This window comes from Anoplopoma fimbria, chromosome 18, assembly GCF_027596085.1.
Source record: "Anoplopoma fimbria isolate UVic2021 breed Golden Eagle Sablefish chromosome 18, Afim_UVic_2022, whole genome shotgun sequence".
Taxonomy (NCBI): Eukaryota; Metazoa; Chordata; class Actinopteri; order Perciformes; family Anoplopomatidae; genus Anoplopoma; species Anoplopoma fimbria.
The window spans coordinates 13093403-13121199 of NC_072466.1; the positions used below are offsets into that span (position 1 = coordinate 13093403).

The following is a 27797-nucleotide window of genomic DNA, read 5'->3' on the forward strand; positions in this document are numbered from 1 at the left end:
CTCCTATGTTCTACCACCCTCTATCCTCAAAGCCCATTCTTTCGGATTCTCTACCTCCATTTCTGCTTCACTCACTCTCATTCCTCATTCTTAATCTAGCTTCAATATCTTACAGTCTGAAGGGAGGAATGTCAAACGAGAGGCACTGGGGAAGGATTTTTTCATTTTTCTGCAAAAAGTGGAAACCGACAGAGTGACACATGCTGTGTTGTCGACGGGTCGCCGGGCGGTTCGTGATTCGCTCGGCAGCCGGTCGGAGCGACTCCGCAACGCCGGTGCCAACCAGCTTCCTAAACAGCAATTACCGGCTGATGGGAGTGTTTTCCTCATTAGGCTGCTGCAGCTGTGGATGGTTCGCAGTAATCAGGCCGTGTGGCACCCACTGGCTAACGCTGCCTATCACACGCTAGCAGGCAAGGAAGAGAGGCAGGAGAAAGATAGGGAAGCTAAGAGAAGGATGGATGAGAGGATAAAAAAAAACAAAAAAATAAGCAGTGGAGATGAAATGAGAACGAGGACAGAGGCACGGAAAATAAGAAAGAGATGATTGCCACTGCTGTTCAGTGACATCATGGACATAGTTCAGCAGCCACCGCACTGAAAGGACAAGACGCACAGGTATATCCCTGGAGTTACAATTTGCCAGTTAACAAGTTGCTCCATACGCGTCAGGTGACTTATTCTACTTTACTCGCGTAAAACTTTTCTTAAGACAGAGCTTTTAAGCCGTAATGTCTGCATTCCTGTCATGGGCCATGTGGCGTTTAGGCCAGCATTGGATCCCTGGTTGATAACGATAAGGCTGGAATGACTCCGAACGCTGAGAGATTCGGTTCAAGGATAATGGCGGCAGATGCTTGCACAATGGCAGCCTCTGAGTAGCGCTCCGTGTTGTAGGTTAAGTGCCTGTTTAAATGGTGTGCTTTTTGAGTGTGAAACATAGAGGCAGCTGCAGAGGGATTCAGTTCAGAGAGACCGCAGTGATATTGTTTCTGTAGGGAATATGGCTAAGAACAACGGGATAAGAGAAAAACAGTATGTCAAGCTCAGGTAATTATCCCCTGTGATGCCCACGTTCAAAAACAGTGGAAGATGAAAGAGAGCTGCGCACGCTTTAAGATATGTGAAGTAAAACTCAACTTCATTTTTGGTAAATGTCTGTTTCGTCACTCTCTGTTGGCAGATTCACATTATATCCAGCTAATTAAAACATTTGCATTTTTTCCTCATGGACGCTTTTAGTGTAAAACCACCTGTAGTGCACGGGTTGTGAGACATTTGTTTATGCATGAGGGGGCAACATTGCTGTCATTTAGAAAGACAGGGTACTTAGCATAAGCAAAAACATCCACAATGAATGATCACTGAGCTCCTCTGAGAGAAATCTCACAAAATCTTATTCCAATTTTATTACACCAAACCCCATTTTTGTACGATTTACTGATGGCAATATTTCTCAGTAAAAGCCATTTAACGTTTTTGCATTCTGTAATTGCCTCTTTGTTTCGAATATCTCCGTGTTCTTAGTTTTTGCTGAGTTTGCACTACTGGATTGCAAAATGTACTTACACAAGGGATTCACAGAAAAGGATGCATGTGCGCACTGGACAAGATGTGAAAAACATAAGCCAGTGCAATGCGCAAAATTCACATAATGCAGAAGACAACATTTGAATACAGGTTCACTATTCTCAATGATGTCTGTTGTTTTCTTTAGATTTAAATATAAAAATACATGTGACGTGATGTTGATTGCTCTCACTTCACATTTCTCTGTCTTTGCTGTAAACAGATTCACTAGTTTCTCTCCTTCTGTTCTTTTGACAGACCGTGAGCTTTGAACTGACTCTGGGAAGCGTTTTAGTAACACTGCCATCATCATCGGTAACCGCAGGTGTCCTCGAATCAACCATGAATAAAATCTTAAAGCTGCAAAAACAGATTTTTTTTAATGAGCTGTAAACACAACATCGACATATCACCTTTAATTTGATATGTCAACTTAAAGCTGGAGTCTGGTCTGAAGGAGTTTCTGGGGAAACTGCATGCCGTAACTCTTTTCACTTGATTTCGCTGGGAATCAGACCCGATGGCAAGCATCAAGAATAACGATAAAGCCATCCTTTAGCATCTAACATCTTTGGGAGTGTTACAGCTCGTCTTGCTGGGCTACCAAGTGCATTAGAAAGTGACGCCAAGACTTCTAGCCAAGTTTCAGTATGTGACGAGTTGGGATAAGAACGTGTTGCAGCGGATCTAGATGATGGTCTCATTTATCTTGGTCATATAGAGGCATGAGTTTTAAATTGAGACTGTTTCATAACCAGTTGAAAGTTCCTCATAGTAACTCTAATATAAAAATACTGATTATAGCTGCTTCAAAGATAATATCTTTTAGGTACTGAACACGTTTGTGAAGCGACAAGTGATCTCTGGTAAATGCAGTGCAAAAAATGCCAAAGATCAAAAACACCGTCTTCCTCACTATCAATTAATAATCACCATATAAAGGCATATGAAGTGCAAAAATGAAAAGCGTGTCCAACAGATCTCCATCTGAAGAAGCCAGCCGTGTTCACTGAATGTTGTGAGTGGACAGATGGAGCAGACGCGGAGAACGAGTTAGTTAAGCCACGAGTGAAGGGAGAGGCTGGTGTGGATGGCAAAGACAGCAGGACAGGAGGGTGGAGTCCGTCAGTGTGTGTACATATAGATGTGTGAGTGTGTGTGAGAGGGACAGCAAAACACACACACAAACACACACAGGGAATCTCTTTGCATACAAGTATGTGCATCAATCTTGTGGCTTTGTGTGTGTGTGTGTGTGTGTGTGTGTGTGTGTGTGTGTGTGTGTGTGTGTGTGTGTGTGTGTGTGTGTGTGTGTGTGTGTGTGTGTGTGTGTGTGTGTGTGTGCCAATTGGTCGCGTAGGTGCGGGTGAATCCATCCGTACACGACTCAGTGTGCGTGTGTGATGAATTAGTGACGGCAGCTGGTGGAGCGGTGTGATCCCTCAGCGGTGGTGACAGCAGCTGTTAGTGGTGCTGTCTCCGCCCAGCCAGACTGACTGGGTCCTCTTCATCAAACACACCGGCTCATTAATGCTGCAGGGGCCCGGTGCCGCGGCGCACCGCCCCCCAGCCCGGGAACCCGGTAGCAGCACCAGAGCTGGGGGAGGGGAGCGGGGCGGCTGGGGGTGAACGGATGTGTCACGGGTCTCAGGGTATGTGCAGTGCTGTAAGTGTATGTGCATCTCTCTCATCCTGAGTAAATATGTGTGTGTCTGTCTAGACTTTTTGGGAATTTCTGCATATGCGCCTCTGCCGATCTGTCACTCTTACAAGTCTGCATGTGTTTCTGTCTTTTTCCGCTTTTATGTGTGTGTGCGTGTGTGTCACTAAATCGCTGACAAGCAACAAGAATCCCGCTTGTCAGGCCCAACTGCTGAGACAGTCTGCTTTCACAGCCATCACCTGCTCCTTGCGGAAACTGATGCTGACAGTTATGGATGGTGCAAATGAGACAAGCGAGTGTGAAAGATGTCCTCAAAAACACATATGTGCAGTTGTACCTGTGATGGAAACATCCACCTGAATGCTTACCATGTATTTGTGTCTACAGTACATGTGGTGTAAATGTGTGTGTGTGTGTGTGTGTGTGTGTGTGTGTGTGTGTGTGTGTGTGTGTGTGTGTGTGTGTGTGTGTGTGTGTGTGTGTGTGTGTGTGTGTGTGTGTGTAAGTAAGAGGCCCAGTTGGCTGAGCAGCATGTGTGTCTGTAGATACCTGTAGGTACGTGATTCGGTTCTGGACCAGATCCGAGACGTCTTTAGCCTCCTTCATTCTCCACTCGCCCACTCCGTCCGCCTGGCTGAGGTAGTACAAGTCTGTCATGATGGATCTGCAGACACATACACGTTTCAAAAGGTTAATTATTCATAAATTATAACCAGTTGTAAAGACGCACTGATTGCTATAAACTCTGTTGGGTGTTTTTTTTTAACGTTTGTTATACAACTTGAAACAGCGTTATCAGCAATCCACTCAAATCAAATCTATGAACATTGACCAGACAGCAACACTACATCTCTGATAGGTGTGAATTTCATAATCTTTGCAAAAAACATAACTTTCTTCCCAGGATATACACATCTCTTTTTCTCTCATTAACAATGACAATATCTGGCTACATCACATCAAAATGGCAAATATTTCTAAACAGCAGAGGTCCTCGTAACTAAACATTTTACATCATCTACTAAATTTCTTTGACAATGATAGAAAAATCTGAAATCCATCCATCATTTTGACGGATTAGAACACATCTACTGTAACCTTTAAGTAATTAACATTGACGTCTTAAAGAGCTATGGACTGGAGGCGTTAGAGCTCGCTGTGACCACATTCTCTGACAGTCTGATAATGGCGTGGATGAGTTTGCACGATGGAGTTGAAAGCCATGTGCCTCCGCACGTCGGTATCAGACATCAAGAAGCACTGACCAAGCATTGATATTTGATGAGATGGGAGTGAGAACCAGTTGGTCAGAGACGGGTGCAACACCGGTGCAGAAGGAGCGCATGCTGCAACATTTCCTCCCAGTGAAGTGAGTGCTTGCAGGATACATAAATTAAAGATTTTAATAGTCTAATTTGTAAAATTGCATCGTTCAAATTTGCATGTTTAGGCACAATGACCGCAGTGTTTTAAAAACGCTTTCGCTGGCCTCCTCATTAACTATAAAAAATAAAAAAAATGAATGAAAGAAAATGAAAAGGGACAGTGTCTGTATTCTCGATCAGAAAATCAAAAATAAGATTGGTGGACAGGTTTTCAGCCACATGCATACAGATTACACACGCACACACAAATGTATACTTACACATTTGGATTCTGTGTTTGGACTCAATAAAGCCAATAAAAACTTATAGTGTGGAAGATAAACATTGGTTTAAGGTTGGGAGATATGAATATATATATATATATATATACACCGTGATATGATAGATAGTTGTCAACCTTCTTTTTTTATTGTTAATACTGTTTGAGTAGGCCTTCACAGATCCAGTTGTTTCCTAGTAACCAGAACAGACCAGGGACTTTAGTCTGACCGGGTCCAAAGTATATTTACTCTAATTGGGTAAAACAGGGCGCCGTTGTAATACTGCGGCTCACAGGTCTGCATGTCAATATGTTAAGTGGATCAGAGTGGACTATCGGTGTGTCAGCAGAAAAATGTGTTTTAGGTGTGAGATGGAGAGTGTGAATGTGATAAACAGAGAAAAAAGAACAGCTTGTTAATATGTGAAGCATTATCTTGCTGCCAGTGTTTGTGTTCTTCTTCTATTTGGATCTATTTGGATCAACGGCATATTGGATCCAGCCTTGATCACACTATCTCCTAATCTCTTTTGTATTGTGTCTATTTTCTTTTTAAAATAATTTATACATGTTGGTTCTCCAGAGATCAATTTTAGATTGGCTACAAAATCTTGTAAATACTTTTAATCTCTGGTTGTACTACACCATTGGGATATTGCAAATCTATCAGCAGGTCTGTTTTATGGTAATATTGGATTTACATGATTTTTGCATCCACTTGATTCTGACAATACCTTAATCTTATTTACTGGATCAGCCAAAAAACAGGCATTCCCACCTGGTTATTAATAGTTTCTTAACTGTTTTTGGAAAGAACTTTTACAATATCACAGTACAGTTTATCTTTATCAAAATACAAAAGGCCAACCCAACTTTAATATGCAGAAGAGTTATGTCAACACAATCTTGACTAAGTGAACTTTCATATTTTACACATCTCCCATTACACAAATCAGGGTAGACATGCAGACGTTTCTTATTCTCACATAGAATTATTTTCTATTACTTCCTGCATAGGAATGTGATTTGTGTAAAACCCCTTTCTCCTACAAAAGTTCCCAAAACATTACATAGGGCTTTAGATAAGAACATCCAGCAGCATATATTAACAGTCAACTGAGTGCTTGACATTCCCAAGGCTCATCATGCTTTCAGGACATTTATAGAAAAAGTGTTGTTTTTCTAAATCCGACTGATGATACCAGCGTCTTTTTGGTTGTTAAGCTCTGTTTTGAATTAAGTCTGCCATCTGCACGCCTCTGACAGCAGATTTGTGTCATGCCACACACTGACAAATATCGTGACCATCCACTTACAAACATGCCTAAGAGCTCTGATACTTCCTGCTAAGGGCAGATGCAAACACATCACACTCTCTCTCTTTTCTCTCACACAAACACACACATTTATGCAAGCTTAATGTATTACTCACTTCTTTGACCCAAATCAGTCACATCCTGTGTGACTGAGAGCTCTTATGCATATATTCAATAGTGCATGCAAAGACACATACGCACACAAAGCAGATAAACGCAATATGTTCCATTGCAACACCACGGCAGGCTGAATAGTGCCTTTCTCTACAATAAGACAATATCATTATTCATTGTCCCATTTTGAAGCTGGAACCACAACGTGTGCACGGATGTCAAATGCTCCTCCAAAAGCACACGGGGGAGCAATCATCGACCCTCTGAGGGAGGGAAAAAAACTAACCTGGCTGGCCACAAAACCTTACAAGAAGGAATCAACATAAAAACCCTGATGAATTTGGCAGCAAGACACCACATAGCCCTGATGTCCATATGTATTGGTGATGTGTTTGCTTTTGTGTGCTTTGAAATGTGTGTGGTCCTGGGCATCCAGTATGTGAAGCTTGTGGGCTTCCCCAGAGCTTCTGATTGGCTCCAACTGCAGCCGCTGGGCTTGGCAGCAGAGTACTGATGCTGCACCAATGGGAGAGCATTTACAAGGTGAGAGCATGTACAAGGATTGGGGAAACAAGAGGAAAGGTAAAAGTGATGCTTTCACTGGCCCATAACACGCTGTTCTATGACATGATGTGAGACATTTTGTGGGAACTAAACAGTACAATGAGTTTACCCAACATAATCTTTATCTCTTAACTTGTTTTCATTTCTTGCTCTGCGTACAACACAACAGTTCCAGTGAACAGTATTCTGTTACCTTACACTGTATGGTTACACAGTTTATAATGCCTAACAACATTAAGGGGCTAAATCTTTGTAATATTATATTACTTTGTTTTTATTTGTATTCATTATAAGGATTACTACACATATGTTTTAGTTACTTTTGTTAATTGTTTTAAACAGTTTTTATTGTGGATTTCTAGTGAGATTTCCACACACTGCATTTGTTCTCAGCATATAATGTGTAATACAATTTAAAAAATACCCACTGGTCTAAATTGTGGTATCTACACAGTATTCACAGTTCTATACTAGAAATTCTATATTTTTTTTCTTGATTGATGATTCTTGCTTTACTTTGTTTTACAAGTATATAACAACTGCAATGATTGTGGATTCATTGATAAAAGAAAACTAATCTGTGACAATTTGGATTATAGTTGTTTAAGTTATTTATATGCTAAAATAGCAATACATCCACAGCTTCTCAAATGTGAATATTTTCTGTTTTTTTTTTATAGTAAACTGAGTATTTGAACATAGTTTTGGACAGTTGGACATATAAAACTATATATTAAGATGTTTGACAAAGTCACGATGAGCTTTGGGGACTTTTTACTAACATTTTAAAAACAACACTCATCAATAATGAAAATAATCAAAAGACGCAAATATAAAGTAGATCAATAGATCAAGATCACTTAATTACTTTACAATTATTGTTTGAAAACAATAATTGTGATATTGTGGTAAAATCTTTTGTAGATGCAGAAGGGTTCATTTCCCGTGAACTTTCACACCGTTTCTTCTCAGCTGTCAATGAAACTTTGTGGAATGGAAAGCTCTCAATAACGCAGTGATTGTTTTCATTTGGATGGCCGCTAAGTTACTAACAATTTTACTTTACTTGGGAAATGTTCACGACAAGGACCATACCACCCTTCCTGAGCTGAATTTAAATGAGGGAGCGTTGCATTTATTTGAGTCAAACATTTCACTGCTCTTTCCACCTCTGCCCCTATCTGTGCTGGCCCTCCTGGCCTTTGCCTGCAGCAGATACAAAGAACGCTGGGGGGCTTAGATAGAGTAGAATGAATGCATGTGGAAGTCTGTGACTGTATGTGTGTGTGTGCGTACATGAATTCCACAGAGTGAGGAATCAGTCTTTGGAAAGCTGCTTAAACAGCAAACACTAAGACAATGGGCCCTGTAAGCCACTTCAGCAGGATTACAATGAACCACTCTGCTAAGTGACCAGGCCTTACTTCATTCAGCAGTGTGGAAGCCATCCAGATAACAGAGAGAATGCATCTATGACCTTTGCCCTTTGTTTCTCAGCAACCACCGCCAGTGCTGCTTTCAAGTTCACCTGTCAAATGTGTCAACCTTTGACATCATCAGTAGGCAGAGCTGGTAAACAGTAGCCTGTGAGTCTGTAATCAACATCCACAAAGAAACAATGGGGAGGGACTTAAAACGCTGATCAGGATTCTGAGATATTTATTGTACAGACGACCATTAGCACTAACAATCTATCATCAGAGGGATTCAGCTAATGACTGTGTTAATCATCAATTAATCTGTTGATTATTTTATTTAAAAACTGAATGACCAGTCTTTAAGATAAGAAAGACAAATCTGAATTAGAAAAGGTAGAAACAATGAATGCTTTGAATTTTTGCTTTAAATTCCAATTCCAATTACAGAGCATATCTATTGCCTCCACACGGCTCTCAAAATGGCGACGGCTGAGCCTACTTTTAGGTCGAAAACACTTAAGTATTGAGGTTTAATACCAAGGCCTGTATATGCCATGTCGACCAGCTGATTGCTCAGTAATATCAGGTCCGCTTATATCCACAGAACTATTTTTAGGTCTTTTTCTTTTACTGGTTTCAGTGTTAGTGTTGCCACAAAATGTCATGGTTTTCTTCAAATTCCCTGTGACACATTTTGACATTTCCATTTTAAAGCAACTACATGCTCACCTCTCCTGGTGTCCCAGGTCCTGCAGGAGCGTGTCCACATACTTCTGCCTTTCGCTGAGCTCGGCGTTGGCCAACTTCTTCACCTCGCTGCGAACGAAGTACCAGAACTCCTTGACGCCGTTCTCCACCCTCCTACGCAGCTCCTCCTGAGTGGGCCCAGGGCCTGAAGGAGGGGGGGATAAGAGAAAACGGCTCACTACAACACATAACAAAGATACTCATTTGAAGCACAGGTAAGATCTTAAACAATGAACTGATGACTTCAAAGCAGCTCCATGGGAATAATACAGCTGGGAGGAGCAAGGCTTAAAGAATGCCAAGAGGTCTTTAGGAATGTCTGAGCATTGTATTATATAAGTCTAAATAGGCTAATGGTACAAAGTAAGGTTTTGGAATATAACCATTAAAATGTTCCTCTGTTATTCCTTGTCCCTGGGTTTTGCTTTGACCTCAATAAGAAGCACTTGATCACTGTTTTTGTCTCGTGGCTCTCTCTCATGTCTTTTCTTACATCATCCTAACAACAGAAAAAGAAACCCTATACCCCATCTGAGCCAAACAATGTAGGGTAACCCACATGGAGAACATAGCTGAATGCTCTGGTTTCTGCAGAGAGAAACAAAATAATCTAGGAATGGAAGGACAGCCTCAAGCAGGAGAAGGAGGTGGTGGTGGAGGAGAGGGAAAAGTTTTTTTTTTTTTTTACCTTACTATCATGCACTCCCTCTTCTCTCCTCACTCCCTTCCCTGGATGGAAAAAAAAAGCTAGAGGGTATTTTTAGCTTTTTCTTCCCCTGCGGCAAGATGGAAAGGCTGACCCTGCGCTGCCCTCCCCGCTCACATGTCCTTCTTTATTCTCTCTCCGTCTGTCTCTTCTCTCTTCTCCATTCTGCCATTGGGGGCATTCACACTGCTTGTGCTTCATTCACATATTTCCCCGCTCACCTGACAGCTTTCCTGCCCCTCCGACCACTGCTTAGAGTGGCAAAACACACACCTAACCCGGCCCACCCGACGGCACGGCTCTGCCATCATCGCTGCTGAGCCACAGCAGGTTAAACAGCAGACTAGACTGAGTTTCTGGCTGCAGGCAAAAGCTCACAAGAGCCGTTGACTGGTTTTTATACCGTACGTAGTCAACCCCCGCACCTTTCGAAATCAATCCTTTCATATTTCCAAGCTCTGTGCCAAATCCTTCCCTGCAACCCTTTTTACACGGCCCTGCTCTGCTTACCATCTCCAGTGAGTTTCTGGAAGCTGTGGATCTTCTGTTTGGCTCTGGTTAGCTGGTCCTCCAGGGAGCGCAGTCTCCCCGCAGCCAGGGACCCGGCCTCTGCCTGACCCTCTGGTATCCTGGGGGAGAAAGACACAAGGAGAGGATGGGATGGGTGAGCATGTGAAGCAAGTAAGAAAGCGCAAAAAATGTCTTACACTGCAGAAATACTCTGCTGAAAGGGTAAAACTCTATCCCAGTAAACAAAAATAGCTAATGGAAACATAATTCAGCATTATTATAATCAGTGCAGAGGTGTGAGACATAAACAATTTCATTTTCATAGAAGCCACTAATCTTTTTTGGATTACGTAATAAAGTAAACTAAATAATGACAAATCATTCCCGTCATGAGTTCATAATACCAAACTTGCTTATTTAGTAAACTAGAAAATCCAGCTGTTTACCATTTTGACATCAATTTACTTACTTTTATTTAGCCTAATTACTCTAAACAATGAAACATTTATTACAATTGCTGTCAATCACTGTCTAAGCAACTGGTTCAGCACCAACTTCATGTCAAACTACTGGATCACTTGTAAAATATGTTATTACACATAATATGTATGTTTCCTATGTAACGCAAACTCGACAAGAGGGCAGAGTTCAACTCGCTTGGCTGTAATTACCAGCCTGGACTGTGCAAGACGCAGTTACAAAACTAAAGTGGTGTAATTGAGATAGAAGTGAAGGCAGAGTTCAAAGATGGGTGTGGAAATAGGGAATGTACTAAGAGGGCAATAAGCCATTGTCCAATTTACAACAGTGCCCAGTTTGTCAACGCGGCTGCTGTGATTCCGTAGCAAGATGGTCTCAAGTGTTTTTTCCTGATCTTCAATCTGGAAAAAAACATGTTGGAGGTTGTGCTAATACTATGAATTTTTGCTTCCCGCATCAACCAGAATCAATCTCTGAATAAAACATGTCAAGAAATACTGCAGGCCACGCATTTGTAAGACCATGCTTCATTTTATATCGACAACACCAAGTTTAAATCGTCACTAATGAGGTGCAGGAGTTTGGAGAGGCACTGAGAATGTTTATCATCCCAAACCAGACAGCCTAATCTTGTTAGGTCCAGCCTAACTACTTCTGAACCATACATCCAATAATCATATACAGTTTCACTATCCAAGGACTCTTCTGTAATGAATGTGAAATTATGGAAACAAGTGGCAGTTAAATGCCATTCCTTTTTTACTTTGATTTAAAAACTCTACAAAAATATTGTAATGCAAGGGACCAATGTTTTAACACTATAATGGATACAATTTCAATTTAGTAGGGAAAATACACGATACAAATTAAAACAAATATAAAAAAACCACAACTACATCAAAGCTATTCAAGTGCAGTGAATAGATGAAATATTATTTGTTTCTGTACTACAATGTGAGCATACGACAGTCACATGTGCTCAAAAGAGTCATTGTTAAAGCGCTTGGCAAATTTACAGCTGCTTATTTTACAAATTGCTCATTATAGTTAAAATGATGTTTGGGCAGCTTTTCAGTCCATTTAATATTCCACATCAATTAATACATATTTTCACAGCTCTGTGTTGATGAACAATAAATAACTACTGCATGCATGTAATAGAACCACAAATAAGCACTATGACACACAACACAGACTTCAAATCAGCCAAGAAAGAAAAAGAGCCACGACGGAAATTATACCAAATAAATTCCTCTACATAAAACTATTAAAGATGGAATATGCTCGCATGCACAGGGGCATTGGTGAAATGCTGCAAAGGCCATGATAATGAGTCATCAGGGCATGCAAACTCAATTTGCTCCATGAGTGAGGAACATCAGTCGCTGGCAGGCATAACGATGAGACTTCTTTAAGATGCAGCAGCCCTTCTTGCTGCACATCTCCCCCCCTTCGCTGTTCAAGCCTCCATCCCTCAGAAGACCTGGCCTCCAACTTCACTGAGCACTCAATGAGCATTGTGCTTCAAAGGCATAGAAATTATGGAAAAGGGATGAATATGTAACCGTGTGATGGACAAGGATAAACCTTCCCATACCTTTGCATCATGGGTATCTATATATATAACTATGTCTTAAATTCACACTTATGGGAATGCCCATTCCAGCTGCCTGACACAGATCTCTTGAAATAAAACCCAGGTGTATTTCCTATTCAAGTATCAACTCTACTGTCTATTCTCACAGCCAAGTCCTTTCAAAAAAGAATCAACCAGATCTCCCAAAGGCCACACCCTAACCTGCGCGTTAGCCCATTGTACAGGAAGTAGGACTATTTCCTGAGTGACGTCATTTCCCAGGGGTTTTAAGTGCCGCTAAAACTGTAACATGAAGCAACATGATATCTACCTTGAACAAGGCAGTATAAATAGGCCACACCAGCACAGGCTAATGAGTAGCGACGTGACACAGAGGTTAGCTAACATGCTCTAAAGAGACATAAACTGCTGAGACACAATGCTGGTGCAGGCAAACCACAAGAATCCCCAACCAAGAGATGTAAATATAAAATATATCCAAACACTCGGTGGAATCAAAACCCACAGCAAACACACACACACACACACAACACACACACACACACACACACACACACACACACACACACACACACACACACACACACACACACACACACACACACACACACACACACACACACACACACACTAACACACAGGAGGAAGGCAAATACGGTACACAAATACACAAATGATCATTGACGGTGTCTCTAGAGGACCTGAAGCGAAGACTAGACGAGGCGGCTGGATTCAACAGCGTCTTAATCAAACGATACAGGAAAGGTAACAGATGAGAAAAAAAAAAACTCTGACTCGGGGGAGGCAGGGTGGAAAAGTGTGTGTGTGTGTGTGTGTGTGTGTGTGTGTGTGTGTGTGTGTGTGTGTGTGTGTGTGTGTGGGGGGGATACTGTGGAGTAAAAGACAAGCTATGAAAGCAGAGCCCCACTGGCACTAAGCACTGAGTCAGGGAAGCAGGTGAGGTTCAGCATGCAACACAGTTTCCTATGAAATGGTGCCCCAGCTGTCGCTCCACTGGCTCCTACCCCCCCTCAACCGGTAACCATGTAGTTCACAGGGTGATCAGAGGCGGGCGGAGCAGTTTGAACGGCGGAGGCCTGGGTGGCACTGTGTATCATACATATTTCTGTAGCTAGATTCGATATTATCTGCTCGACTTCAAAAGAAAACGGGGAAGCTGCTGACCTTGGAAGCCATACATATGGATAGAGATATAAAGTATTCTGGGAGGCGCAGATGAAAGCGAGCTACATTAAACGCAACTTGCTTTAACATCAGGAGGAACATTCGATTTAATGTTCCCTTACTCTGTACTTACTATACACAGCGATGTGTCCAAGAGTGAACTGACATGTTCCAGCCTCTGCTGTAAACTCAACTATGTGTTAAACCAAACCACTTGACTCCAATAAGTCAAGCTAATAAACCACGGGAATGTGTCGGTGGGAAAACACAAGTTAACACTATAAATGGTCGGAACATCTGGTGATTTCAATGAAACCCCACTACTTCTGAAAGACATGTTTAAGGAGGCATGAACAGTGCTATCCCCATGTAGAGAGCATGACTGTATAATACTGCATTGTATCTGTACTACAGTGTATCTGTTGTGTTTGTGCAAGTATTTCTTCATTGTGTCCAATCAGTTAATCTTGCCTGGACTTCCCCTTCCTTTGCTGTCGTCGTGTCCTGTCCACCGACTTAAACAGTAGGATTAGTAAAGTAAACTGATTCTGTATGGTGCATTCTTGCATCGCCTGCTTCAACGCCTCAGTAGACCCAGAGAGAGTCAGCTCCATTCCAGCCCGATTTGAAAGTGATGTCCTGACCACAGACTCCTCCCACAATGGGTCTTGTGTGTGTGTGGTGGTAGACCTTCCTCGCTGGGCCTTAGCGCAACCGGGTCGATGGGAGTTGAGGTCTGGAAGCTGCCGCAGCATCACTTTGGTGTGGTTGGACAGGGATATAAAAACCATTACCGGACAAAATGAGTGCTTCCATTGTTTCCCTGTAGATGGGTGGAGAGTCGCCTCACCTCACCAAACTACACGTCTGTTTTTACAGTTTAAATTTGCATTTTTTGTTTTACTTGAAAAGATAGGGACCCAAATGAGGCAGATATATGCAAAAGGTACCAGATAAGATTTAAGGGCAATGATTGTAGCCACCAAAACTCTTTTCATCCTCTGGTTCCACATCTTCCATTTTCTACTTGCTGCTCCTTACTCAGTGCAGGTCCTCACGCCATCCATCATGCTTCCCTCCTCCTCCTCACCCCCCTCCCTCTGTCCCTCTGTTGGCATGCCTGGGGGGATCGATCAGGTCCTCATCGCTCAACCCAGCTGTCACTCTCACCCCTTCGCTCTCTCCGATGTCACACCATCAGGCCGCCGCGTGTCATTGTCTCGGCGAGAGCCATGGCTTCATGCCCAAGGTGAGTAACAGCTGCAGAGAGGGTGGAGCCCGACAGACGGAGCGACTCGACCTCATGCTCACCTCTCATTAATGCTGCTGGGTGATTGGTAGGTTGGCACGCTGCCTGTCACTCAAATCACTCAGGAATGGCCTGAATAAGCGAATCGCTGGACTGAATCTGTACGCCAGCCAGGTGATACTAATTTGAATCTGAGTGGTGATTGATTGATTGATTGATCGATCTCACGTGACAATTCCATTGTAAAAATGATGGCGAGTTCAGCAAAAATAGGTAAACCATGAACAGCAGTGTGTGAAGAATCTGTTTAGCAGATTGAAAAACTAAGTATCTTCATCCTCTCAGTGATGCTACAAAAATGAAAATCAATATCTCATGCAAACTGCTTGAGCACGACTATCACTCTCTATCACAAAGTGAATGAGAAAATGTAAACAAGATCCCTTCAGGTATATGATGAATGAACAACACTGCCCAATAATGCATTACACATCCATCTCGTACTGCTGTGGTGTGATGACGCTAACCAAGTTAAATCCTACTCTGAACTATAAATCAATCTCAATGCAGTTGGTTTCTACTACACAACAACTCAACACAAAAGGTCTAATAATGTCAGTTTTATGGGATGGAATCTCTCCGAGGCCACTCGTAAAAAATGAATGCGGTAATGTGAAGGTTAGGCTCTTTGGATGATACCTTTACTGTCTAATGCCAGCGGGATGCTTGCAAAAGAACTGGTTCTGCTTCTCGTGCAACATTCAGGGATTCTTCTTGGCCCAAATTTGCAGAACGGGCAGGTCAGTGAACTGGGTAAGGCGTGCGTGGAGCTAGTCGATCAGTGAGTTAGTGAGTTGTTACGTAGTCAGTCAGTGTGTGACAACCTGCGGGGCTGGAGTCTGGCGCGGTGCCATGCCACTGTCAGCAGTTTGGAAGTGGAATGAGGAGAAGGAGAGGAGGAGACGGAGAGGAGGAGGGTAGTTGGAGAAAGAGTGAAACGAGGAACAGGAGGAGGCAATGAACTGAGAAGGGAGGGGCTGTGGCAGGAATGATGGGCAGCTCGCTAACAGCTTCTTTGTGTCTATTAGGGCTCTAATATAAGGATAAGAGACACTACAGGGTGGTGCGGTACTCTCCTCGGCCTGTATCTGACCACTGCAAAAACACACAAAACACACACACACACACACACACACACACACACACACGCACACACACAAACGCAAAGAAAGACACAGAAAAAAAATTAATAGAGGAAAAAAAACAAGCTGCCTCTGTCGATAGCTCATAAAGCTTAACCTCAGCAAGCCAGTGGCCTGCCTTCGGCTTGCTGTGCCGGATACTTAGTTGAAGCTGGAGCTTAGAGGGACTTGAGAAGGCACTGTAGCGCTGCCCCAGTAAACAACTGTGGAGGCCTCGGTCCCAGATCAACTACCGGACTTAATAACAAGCAACAAGCGTGCAGTGTGTCGGGGACCCATCTGGACACTGGTCGACTGAAAACTGCAGTTGTTTTTTCATGCCATGAATCTGCACCTTTGTTTTTGTGCCAATTTTAAATAATTACAAAAGCAAGGGATTTAATCAGGGACCAGCTGTCTGAAGCATCGTGTGTGCGTGTGTTTTTATGTTTGTGTGCGTGCCGATGAGGGCCCCGCATCAAAGTGAATTGGAATATCACAGAAGAGCAGCGATGGCAACATCTGAGGCCTGAGTTCCCTGTTATTGTGGCAAATACTAGGACACACGACACTACACCACATTCCCCCGCACATGCATGCACACTCAGGCGTACACACCCATGTACAGAGCCAGTGTTTATGTGCAAAGACAAACACTGTCATCATGCGGAGAAAAGAGCAGAACCATCTGTTTCTCTATTACACATTGCTTCAATGTGTGAATATTGCTGTGTGGTTAATGTTGTTGTCTGACAAACTAACACAATGAAATCTGGTGAGGTGCGTGACAGTCCATCCATCTGTCTTTCCCACACTGCATCTCCGGCACAGCTGATCAGCTTTTGATGAAAATCTGCGTTTGTTTAACTGTATGCGGCACAAGATGCCGATTTAATCATATCCTGATTAGATTTTCACAGAAACTAAAGAAACCATCATCACAATGCCTCATTCTGGGATTTGTTATGTTGATCTGATTGGGCTAGCAGGGAGCTAGAGGCTGTACTTAATTGCTGGACTTTGCAAAAACTTAAGGCGATGATGCATTGAGCCAATGTTTTCTTGTTTTTTTTACTTCAAAAACAAAAGTGTACTGACCAGGCAAGGAAAATGGATGAGTTACATGCGTTTGCTCAACTGTGCTTTTGCACAAAACTTCAGATCCACAGATCTAGTAATGATACAATTTTGTGAACTGACTCATAACCTGAACATTAATGTCCTGATTATTTTATATGGATGATATTTGAGATTTGATGTTTACACAGGAAGGAGAAACCTGCCACTTCATATCCTTGTATACAGGATCTGAACAGTATCAATGCCATCTGTGTGCAGGTAACTGTACGTCTTTTAGATAAGATAAGATAAGATAATCCTTTATTAGTCCCGCAGCGGGGAAATTTGCAAAATTTGCATTTCACATCAAGGCCACTTTATTATATCTGTACCGACTGTCGATGGTTGCTAATGAACCCACTTTGGTTTCTTGCTGCCTGGATGGTTGCATTAACCAATCTGCTAAATGTAGCTTCTCTGTTTAACATTTTGATTCTCTGCATTATGTGTGTTGTGTCTGACTTTTATTATTGTCATTATTATTATAAACACCAGAAATGATGTATTCAGTCGTGTGAGCATGTGCAGCGGTGTGTGCATCTCTCTGTCCATCTGCCTGTCGGTCTGTCAACAGCTGATCTCGCATACTGCTGGAACCTTCAGCCTAATATGTTTTGTGCTCAACCATAACTGCACATGTTAAATTGGACGTAACGCTGATTACAACAGTGCAAGTCTTCTTATGTCATAGGAGGAGGGCGAGTTAGCTGTTAGCAGCCGGTAAGGAAGTGTTAACAGCCAACGTGAAGCAGTACTCAGTGGACTGCAGTTTAATGTGACAACACGATTGGCATCATACATCTCCGTCTTTGAGGCAATTTTCAAGTAACATGATTTGTGAAAAAAATTGTTTTGTGTTGTTACAGTTAAGCAACTCAGTTCTAAACACATGGAGCTTGTTATTACCTGAGCGATTCGGCCATGCGCCGCAGGTCTTCATTCTGCTGCTTGAGCCGCTCTAGCTTGGCCAGGATTTTGGAGAGCTCCCGACTGGACCGCTCAGGGTGTTCGCTGTCCCTCACCAAGTGACCGCCGATGTAGAAGAGGAGCGTGCCCCAGGCCAACAGCACCAGGGTAATCCACCGCCATGACCCCGCCCAGGGCCGCATGGTGCAACCTCGCCCACCCCAAAAAATGCCTCTCGGTGTGCCTGTACACCCACCGACCCCCACCGGCCTGCCTGCCGGATGTGCACACACACTCTGTGCCCCGTCAACACAAGTGCCACAGTGCCAGCCTTGGCTTCGCCATCAGGGATGGTGTGCAGTAAATGACAGATGGGCAGAGATTTTGGTGGCCACAGGAGTTTGTGAGAAAGGGAAGCAGGTGCGTCTCCAGCGATCAACCAGCCTTTCCTGCGTGTGCTAAAGCATGGCTAGCATGCTCCCATGTCAGTGTGTTGATGTCCCTGTTGGTGTCTCCTCCCCTCCACCCTGCTCCGTGTTGACCAGGTTGTCCCACACCGTCCTGCTGGTTCCTTCCAGTCCCACAGGATTCCTTTACTGGAGTTGTTTCCTGTAGAAACAAAGAAAGACATGGTAATTAGTTGAGCTTATTGCACAATGTTTTGTCTGGCAAATACTTTTTTATGCTTGTTTGTCAAACAGAAGCAAAATTTTAACCATAGGAGAGCTAGGCCAGCGAGGAGGCTCGAAGTGGAATGCAAAGCATGAGACATGCCTCACAGTGCCATACAGAAACAGAGTGAACAGAACGGGGCAGACAGACCGACAGATAAATCCAAGATGCAGCAGACTGGTCCCGACATAACCCTGTCTCAGCAGCCTACAGGATTGATCAGCATGACACAGCAATTTGCATTTACATAGTGATGTGCAATCCCTGAGCTACAGTATGCTGCATTGCTGTCGAGGCAGGACGAGGATGTTCACTTTGGACGTCCTGCATGCCTGCACATCACACACACACACACACACACACACACACACACACACACACACACACACACACACACACACACACACACACACACACACACACACACACACACACACACACACACACACACACACACTTGTACTTATGCAGTCCCTAAGATGTCTCACTTTTACCGTCTCACTTGCACACACATACATAAGCCATCACACAACCAAGGATACATCTTTTATTTCCTCAAAACCCCGTACCGCATCCTCAACCACAGCCTACCAAAACCCACTTCCAACACTTTCTCCCTCACTGTAAGTTAAAGCACGACTAAGCCGGAAAGTTAATGGATTTGTTTGGAGACGGCTAAATCCTGCAAAGTTCTCCCCGAGCATTTCACCCCGTCGTCAGATGCCCGCTGCCATCCCCGTAGCCTCCGTGACAGAATTCAACATTGTCAAGGTGATACGGCGAGCTCAATGGAGCAGAGGGAACAAAAAAATCCCTAGATCATCACTTCCCTTCATCCCAAAGCAGCGGGGGGAGACGAGATGGACGCGTGCCGGGTTTACGAGGCAACCTTCGCTGTCAACTACCCAACAAAGCCCTGTCACGCAACTGAGACTAGTCGTGTGATGGGATGAAGACTGGCAGGTGTGTCTGTGCGCGCAACATCCCAGTGTGTGTGAGTACGAGTGTGTACCACAGCGTGCTGGAATAATGCCAAGCATCTTAAGACTTTATGTGATTGGTGGTGGTGGTGGTGGTGGTGGGGTAAGCATGCTCTTGATTGACATGTCGCAGTATATCTGGTGCCTCTGCTTGTGAGCGTTCAAGACGGAGGAAAGTGTTCCTGCCGGGGTTCGCCTGGCAGCACTGAAGTAGGTTAACAGAAGCTCGTCCCGGTTAGCATGGCACCATCGCTGATATGTAGGACGTAAATGGTGCCCTGCTGTAATACCATACAGACTGTTCATGCTTCACTGATGCAAACTGGCCAGAATGTAGCAGCTGAGATCACTGAAACAAAGAGCAGCAATATATTCTCCTTCATTTCTTATTGAATGATGTGGGATTATTGAAATCTGTGCAGACGTTCCTTCCTTGCCGGTGCTCCTGTTGTGACTAACCCAGGCTGACACATGGGTGGCTCCTCTTTATGCATGCGGCACAAGGATGTGCTGAGCTGTGTTTCATTATGGAAAATAAGAGCTGTGAGAGAGTAGCACTCCACCAGCTAATGCACGACTGGGACTTTACTAAAAGGCGAGCTGCAAAAACCCTTGTCACTGTGTTTGAGGAGCCATAATGAGGTTTGTGCTCAGTAGACTAAAACTGATAAATATAAAACTGTTGGAGGAGGAAGGCAACCGCTGCCAAATAGGACGTTTTTTGAGATAACGCTTCTAGTTAGTAGTTTGGCTTGTACTTGAAAGTCAAGCTAAGCTGGTTTGTATTTCTGCCATATTGACAGAACTTTGGGGAAATTAACATGTAAGCACCTGTAAATAAAACATGTCCGTTTTATTTACAGGTGCTGGTGATGTCTTGCTCAAATTAAGCTTCTGACTTCAAATATTTGACAAAAACCTGGGTTACAATTAGAAGCATGGAATGGGGCATTTAACAGGCAGGGGTGGTCTAAATAAAAAAACAAAACAATGGAGTTGCATCATGGGAATTGTAGGTTGTAGCTTATCAGAAGCTTCCCTCATACTGGGGACCTAAAGTCAGTATATCTCACCTTCTGTTGCTTTAATGTTTAATTAGTCTTTTAAGTTCCCCAACTTTATGAAAGTGCATCATTAAATTGCTTGAGCACCCCTTTAATAGTCTTAAAACACAAAGCAAACATCATTTTCCAAGGTTAAAAAAATATATAAAAAACCCCACATAATCAGATCAACCACATTGCAAAAACACATACATCACACTTAAGGTCATTGATGTTGGTTTTTGATTATTGGAAATGGCAGCAGAGTCTACTGACACTGTTGGTGAGACTGTTACACAGTCTGGCACCATTAATAGCCAAAGCAACTGACCTGTTTGAGTGAAGGTCATGTGTGTGCTCTGAGTGCGCTGAGTAATAAGAGCTTAGCTCAGTGAGTACAGTGAGGTTAGGTAACAGAACCTGAGATAAACTGCCAGTAACTAAATACTGGAAGCGCCCAATTATCATTATTAAAGAGATGTACTCTACTTCAGAGGGTAAATAAATGGCAAGATTATTGGCTATTATATTTTATATAAGATTTAAGACATCTTTGCTTTATGCACATTACTGCAATCATCAAATCCAGTAAATGGCTTTTGGAAATGAGTGATGAAGGTTTTTTTAAGGTTTCTTTTAAACATGTCTTTCATCTTAGCCTTGGCTGTGATGTAGTGGCAAAGAGGAGAAGAAACACAGTCATGGCCCCTCTTTGACAGATCGCTGTGTTTGATAACCACAAGAATGAGGAGATATCTATTCCTGTGTCAGCAGAATGTGGCCTGATTAAAGATGGTACTGTTTTTTTTTCCACTGATGAAGATCTGTCTGTGTAATATTCCACCAGAGATATTGGAGTGCGAGTCGAGCCCTCAAGATTTTTGCATATTCTTAAACTTCTCACAGTTGCCCTCGAGTCGCCATGAACAGGGGGCATAAATAATGGAAATTATAATAATGTCAGTTTAATAAAAAAATAAAGATCTCTACAGTGGCACAATCATTTCTCAGTTGGACTGTGTGACAGATATGCTGACAGTGAGATTTTAGGGAAATTTGTCATATTCTGCCTCTTTTTTTATTCCACTTTCTTCCACCAAGAAAGTGGATAATCATCCAAGTAAAATGGAAAAATGATTGGGAGGTCTCAGCTTCTCTGGACAAAATAAAATATGTCCCTGAATCCTTTTCAATAAGTAGTGCTCCTACTTTAGACATTAAAAGGAAGAAGTGGGCCTACGCTGCTCATGAATGCTCTGCTCCACCTCAACTCTCGCTCCCCAAATCTTCCACTCTCCCTTGCATTTCCAAACATCATCTCCCTCCCACAATGCCCTTGCCTCGCTGTCACGGCAACCGAGGGGGCTGCTCGGCCGGTAGAGGCTGGCGTGGTACATGTGGCACTGCGGGGGCGGACTGTCACCGCTGTCACTAAATGCCCTTGTGCTGCAGCAGCATGCAGGAGCCTGAGGGGTCAGCGGAGATGACCTGTTTTGAGTCCTGCTGGTTAATCTTTAACATGACTCAGGCCACAGCACAGGTCATCCATCAACGCGCTCCAGTCTCCAGGCAATCAGCACCGCGACCAGGTCCACTGTTGAATTATGCATGGCGCTTGGCTGTGGACGGCTCCTACTTCACCAACATTAACACAACAGCTCGGGGACAACTGCAAGGGAGCAGCATCTATACCATCTATATATATACACCTAACCTAAATGCCGCTTCTGATCCATGTTGGTGCAGGAGAGTGTATAAGTGTGTGTTGCTAGGGGCAACCCTAAGAGGGATATGCAGCAAGATGTATGGCATGTAGTATGGTGAGACAGAGAGTTATCAGGAGATCAGGAGTAAATGCATACCAGCATTAGAAGGATGCCAGTGGGAATAAATGGAAATGAAAAAAGCGGTTTCTATATCTTGGTTGGATTGGACAGCAGCTGTATTTTTGTGCTGATACTGTCAAAAGTGTTTGAAATAAATGTTCTATTCTGGCCAGTTTGATTGGAGAAGCCTGACTCTCTATATCAGTTTATGAGCACAACAGAGGGAGCATATTGCAGGTGTTTGGACTACAGAAATGCAGCAAGATCAACTCCGACTCTGGCAGCAACTTTTAACCATTATTTATCCAGGGATGGTTTGCTGAGCAAGCTGTTCTTGAGAAACAACAGTCTTTATAGCCATAAAGCTACACTCGTTTCCACCTGATAGCTGCCTGGTGCGGCCACAGTTTGCTACAAATGGCCAACTGAGCAGCTTTTTCTGGCTATTTTCTCAGCTGGTCTGGAGGTTCAATCCAGCGACCTTTCAGCCTCTAGCCCAGTTCCCAAGAAAAAAATAACATTTGTGTCAGGAACACAGGGGTTGACATATTTAAAACACAAGCACCAGAACCATAGTGTATCCAACAAAGACTGAAAATCATGAATCAGGCACTTAAAAACAAATCCAAATGTATTCATTCCAAAAAGCTGCTGCAACGTGGAAAAACAACACAAATGTTTCAGGGAGGGTTGTTAACTGAAAGGTTTGCTCCCTTGTTTCCTGCCATTTGCAACAAAAACATTCCGATTACACTTTGAGTGTCACTCAGTGATTTTATTTTTTCATCAATATGAATATCAGCAAACGTCTGACTCATGCAGCAGCAGAGTGCTTCCACTCCCAGCGCTCGTTTTCTCTCCTCAGTTGGCTCAGAGCCGAGACGCAGAGACACCTTTAGCTTTTTTTGGGGCGCCCCACATTTTATATGCATGTGTGTGCCTGTGAGTGGGGATGCAGGAGTCACTGGGCTCGATCGGGTATACCTGACTGCACACACATACATACACTCTCACACACAGCCTTACAGGAGAGTGGTGAATATTTCATGAGCTGCTGTTTTCTTCACAACATTTCTAAGCTAAATGTGGAGGAGTCCATTAACGTAGACCAAATGGAAGAGAGAGAGCCGGAAAGAGACGAACGCGAGCTGGGGGAGTAAAGACGCCCAAAGTAACCGCAATGGGTCTCAATACAGAAAGCCACAAAGCTCACTTTGAGGTCATGTCCTCAGAGTTGTTTGAGGGAAGTCAGGGGTTTGAAATGCCCTTCGAAGGAAGCTAGGTTTATAGTTTCGAAGCATATTACAGGTGGTGGGTTTTTAAAGACTAATTCTGATATTTTTAGGTGTCAATATTTTCCCAGTATTGGTGTACTGGTTTCACTTCACTTAACGGGAACTTGGAGGCTACAGTGTAGAAACAGGCTGCACAACAGATGGTAGGAAGGGGGGTCCGTAGGGGCCCGGCAGTAACCAGTCCTAACAGGTTAATTTAGCAATGAAAGTATATAAAAATCTTCCAATAGCGTTGGCCTGCCAATGGAACAGGCGGACTCTAATAAAGTCATTGTATAATTTGGACAGGGTTAACAGTCGGTACTAAAATTCAATAGTTGTCAGCTCTTTTCAAAGAGGGTTGTGTGTCCACAAAGCAGCACATCCTTGAGCCTCGACTATATCCGAGCAGGGCATCCACTCGAAGGCGCTGAAAGCAGCCCACCTCATTGTAACTTTTGAGATTAAGCCTCGCAGAAGTGGCTAAAGGTCTCAGAGAAGTTGTGGCCACGCAACCCCTGAGCCCGCTGCAGCTTGGCATTCAGTATCAGAGCTAAGCACACAGCCTCTCCTTCAAGGTTATCTCTGTGGAGAATTCGCTGACAGCAGGGTACACGTGCACACGCATTCACACACGCACGTGCACTCACACGGTGACACGAAAGATAGGTACACACGCACACAAACACAGCAGCGCACGCACACACACACACACACCTCATTGCTGCAGCATGTTTATGCTAACACGTTTTTAATTGGGATGGGAGGGGTGACATATGATTAACAGCACCAATCATTCCTCAGTTTTATGACTTTTTATGTCCAAATAAAAAAAAAAAAAAACGTGGACCCGGGCGGGGGCTCCACCTGCCAACCCAATCTGTCTCCTGACGAGTGAAGGTGGATCTCCAGGGCTTAGACGTGGTCAAGGACAGCATTGTAAATTCACCGTGTCAGTGAGGGTGATGAACTGGCTCTGCAACGTGTGTGTGTGTGTGTGTGTGTGTGTGTGTGTGTGTGTGTGTGTGTGTGTGTGTGTGTGTGTGTGTGTGTGTGTGTGTGTGTGTGTGTGTGTGTGTGTGTGTGTGTGTGTGTGTGTGTGTGTGTGAGAGATTGAGCGAGAAGGGTAAAGAACAAGAGCCACTCAAGCAGCTGCATTTATCATGCCTGGAGAGGAGAGTGCATTAACAAGTCCACGTGCGGGTATTAACTTGGGAGGGTTGCAGAGAAAATTGTGGAACCAAGCCTCATTACATATTGATCATTTACTTTAAGCACAGCTGTGTTGAGGAATATACAACTCTCTGTGAAAGCCACAGAGCGCTATATAAGGAACCTTGACCGTTATTATTTGCAAGAAGCAGAAAGCAGGAAGCTCAAGGTCTGTGTTATCCCTCTACCTTGAGCTACATTGCTGACTGAACACACACACACACACACACACACACACACACACACACACACACACACACACACACACACACACACACACACACACACACACACACACACACACACACACACACACACACACACACACACACTAACACACTTCCTGTCTGTTCCACTTTCAGTTCCTCGTAATGAGTCCCAATGACGGCTGACCTTTCACGGCCTGGGGTTCCAGAGACGAGCTACAGAGGGAGGGGGGTGGATGGGAATGTGATGACCCCATACAGAGAGGGCCAACCTTGATTCAACTACTTTAAAGTGACCTAATGAGTGACTAAATACACAAGAGAGAAAAGACAGAGCAAAAAAGAAGGGATAATAGAAGAAAACTCAGTGGCCAGAGAGGGAGGGAGAGGAGGAGGGAGAGGAGGTAAGAACAGCTCCTGTTACACTGTGCTAAATTGTGTGATTTTATCATCTGAATATGCGGTGCCGCATAATGTGATACGCCTGGATCCACTGAATATGGATTTTGTTCGGATTACAATCAGACCTTTGAAACAACACTTAGAAGTGGTCAGGCTCGCATTGTGATTACAGTTCTATGTGATTTGGCTGCAATCCACAAAGAAAGATAAATAAAAAGATGGAGTATAAAGTGTACTAACCATAGCAAATGACAGTAAATACCCCCCATAGGAAGTGCAATAGGCCTTTCCAGGTGAAGTGTGCATGCACAGCTGTTTGACTAAATGTAACACTATTTGCGATCAGTCCCACTGACGGGGGCCGGCAGGAAGAGAAAAGGGAGAAAATCAGAAATGGCAGCACAGTGAGAGCAGATGAAGGAATGTGTCTGAGGTTAGAGTCAGTGGTAAGTGGACACAGACGGAGAAAAGACAGTCAGAGAAATAGTCCTGATCTCCTATCGCAATCTCCAAATAAAAGCTAAGATTGACTAGAGCAGGGGACTCGGCGGTCTCATGTGCCATAAGTTACGTTTCCAACACAATAAGCAGTGCGGCCCTGACCCTGAACGCTCACTCACCCCCACCTCACTCATCTTCTGCAACACAATTTACGGTCAGTGGTTGACTCCCATTGGATCCTGGCTCAGGGAAAAAAAGCCCCCCGTCGGCCACAAGTCAGTGCCCTCTCAAAGGTGGAGGCTGGAATGACAAAGCAATGACTGAGGGGGGGAAGATGGAGAGGAGAGCCAGACAGCAGCAGCAGCAGCAGCAGAGGAGGAGGAAGGATAAGAACGAGCCAGAACAAAAAAATAAAACAGCAAGAGAATGCCCAGACAGCAAGAACACCAAGTCACAGAGAAAGACGGGGGGAATAATAAAATAAATAACAGAGTGTGGTAGGGAAAGTGGGAGCGAGGGAGGTGGTAATCAGAAGAAAGATGGCGGCTGCAGACACAGAGACAAGTGTGGGGGGGGATGATGTGTGTTCCCCTGAGGGTTGAGAGTCCTGACTAATACAGGAGAGGAGTTCTATAAACAGCAGTACAGACACACAGCGTCCACAGACTCATCGCTCTCTGCTACTTTACCTCCACTCTCCTGTCGTCAACCCTTAGCTCCTTCTCTCTGTGACCTTAAATCCCCACACTGCAAAAACACGTCAGCACTGACAAGTGACCTATATCTATTTTTTCCCCTCTGTTCCGCCTTAAAATCTTGCTTTTTTTCCCAGGGAAAGAAAGAGAAAATATGTAGAAACTGCAGTCGGCCATTGATTTAAAGCATGTGTTTAAAACAACTGATTTTCCTCTTGATATGACGCACCATTCCATATATTTGGAAATGTCACCGATTTAAATGAATTCTACTTGCATAAGGCACATACATTTTTAAAATTGTTCTTTCCTTGCATTAATGAAAATTTAAGACCGATCTATGCAGATATTGAAAATGACCTCCAAGCCAGAAGTCCCTGACCCTCAGCTCTGCTCTTTCATGCGTCAACTTCCGCCTCCATGTTTGCTCTTCTCTTTGAGTTTTCTCCAGGTGCTCCGGTTTCCTCCCACACTCCAAAGACGTGCATGTGAGATGAAATGAAAACTCAAAATTGCCCACAGCTGCATGCAGTGGTCCGTCTGTGTCGGCCCCTGTGATGGACTGTCGACTGGCATGAATAAATGCTAGAGCGGACTACAAAATGAATAATTGACAAGTTGAGATGGGTGTTTTGTGCGGCGCTCCTGCCCGACTGCTGTCCTCCTCTCAACTCTCCACTCCGCTCCCTGCTGCTTTATTCTGGTCGCTGGCCATCTCTTCGCTCCATTTCCTCTTCCTCGTCTTTGCAGATTTTTTTGTCAGAGCTTGACATTAAAACCCAAACCCACTGAGATCTGCCCAGAACAGACTTTGGGTAAATTTAAGCTCAGAATTTTTCGATTTAATTGCTTTGCTTCGGGTCAGGATTGTTTGAAAGTGTTAAAATACTCTTACCCTCTATATAATACTCTTATGATGAGAAAGTACTTAGCAACATTGGAATTCAGAATGCCTGGATTCAGCAGAGTTTGGTTTTAGATTAGAGTAAAAAAAGAATTTTTACAACTCCTAACCCAATGCTCACCACTTGCCCCTTTCTTTTTTTTTTTTTTTTTTTTTTTTAGCGTGCCTCTTCCC

General features: G+C 43.6%; 1 protein-coding gene across 1 annotated transcript in view; it reads right to left on the reverse strand.

Annotated features, from left to right (window-relative positions):
- Positions 1-27797, reverse strand: part of fut8b (fucosyltransferase 8b (alpha (1,6) fucosyltransferase)) — an 83279-nt gene that overhangs the window by 21858 nt on the left and 33624 nt on the right. The window contains exons 2-5 of the mRNA XM_054618388.1: positions 17969-18577; positions 10252-10370; positions 9018-9180; positions 3782-3896 (exon numbers count right to left, since the gene is read on the reverse strand). Of these exons, the coding sequence (XP_054474363.1) occupies positions 3782-3896; positions 9018-9180; positions 10252-10370; positions 17969-18171 (600 nt within the window). The 5' untranslated portion in view covers positions 18172-18577. The remainder of the gene's footprint in view (positions 1-3781; positions 3897-9017; positions 9181-10251; positions 10371-17968; positions 18578-27797) is intronic.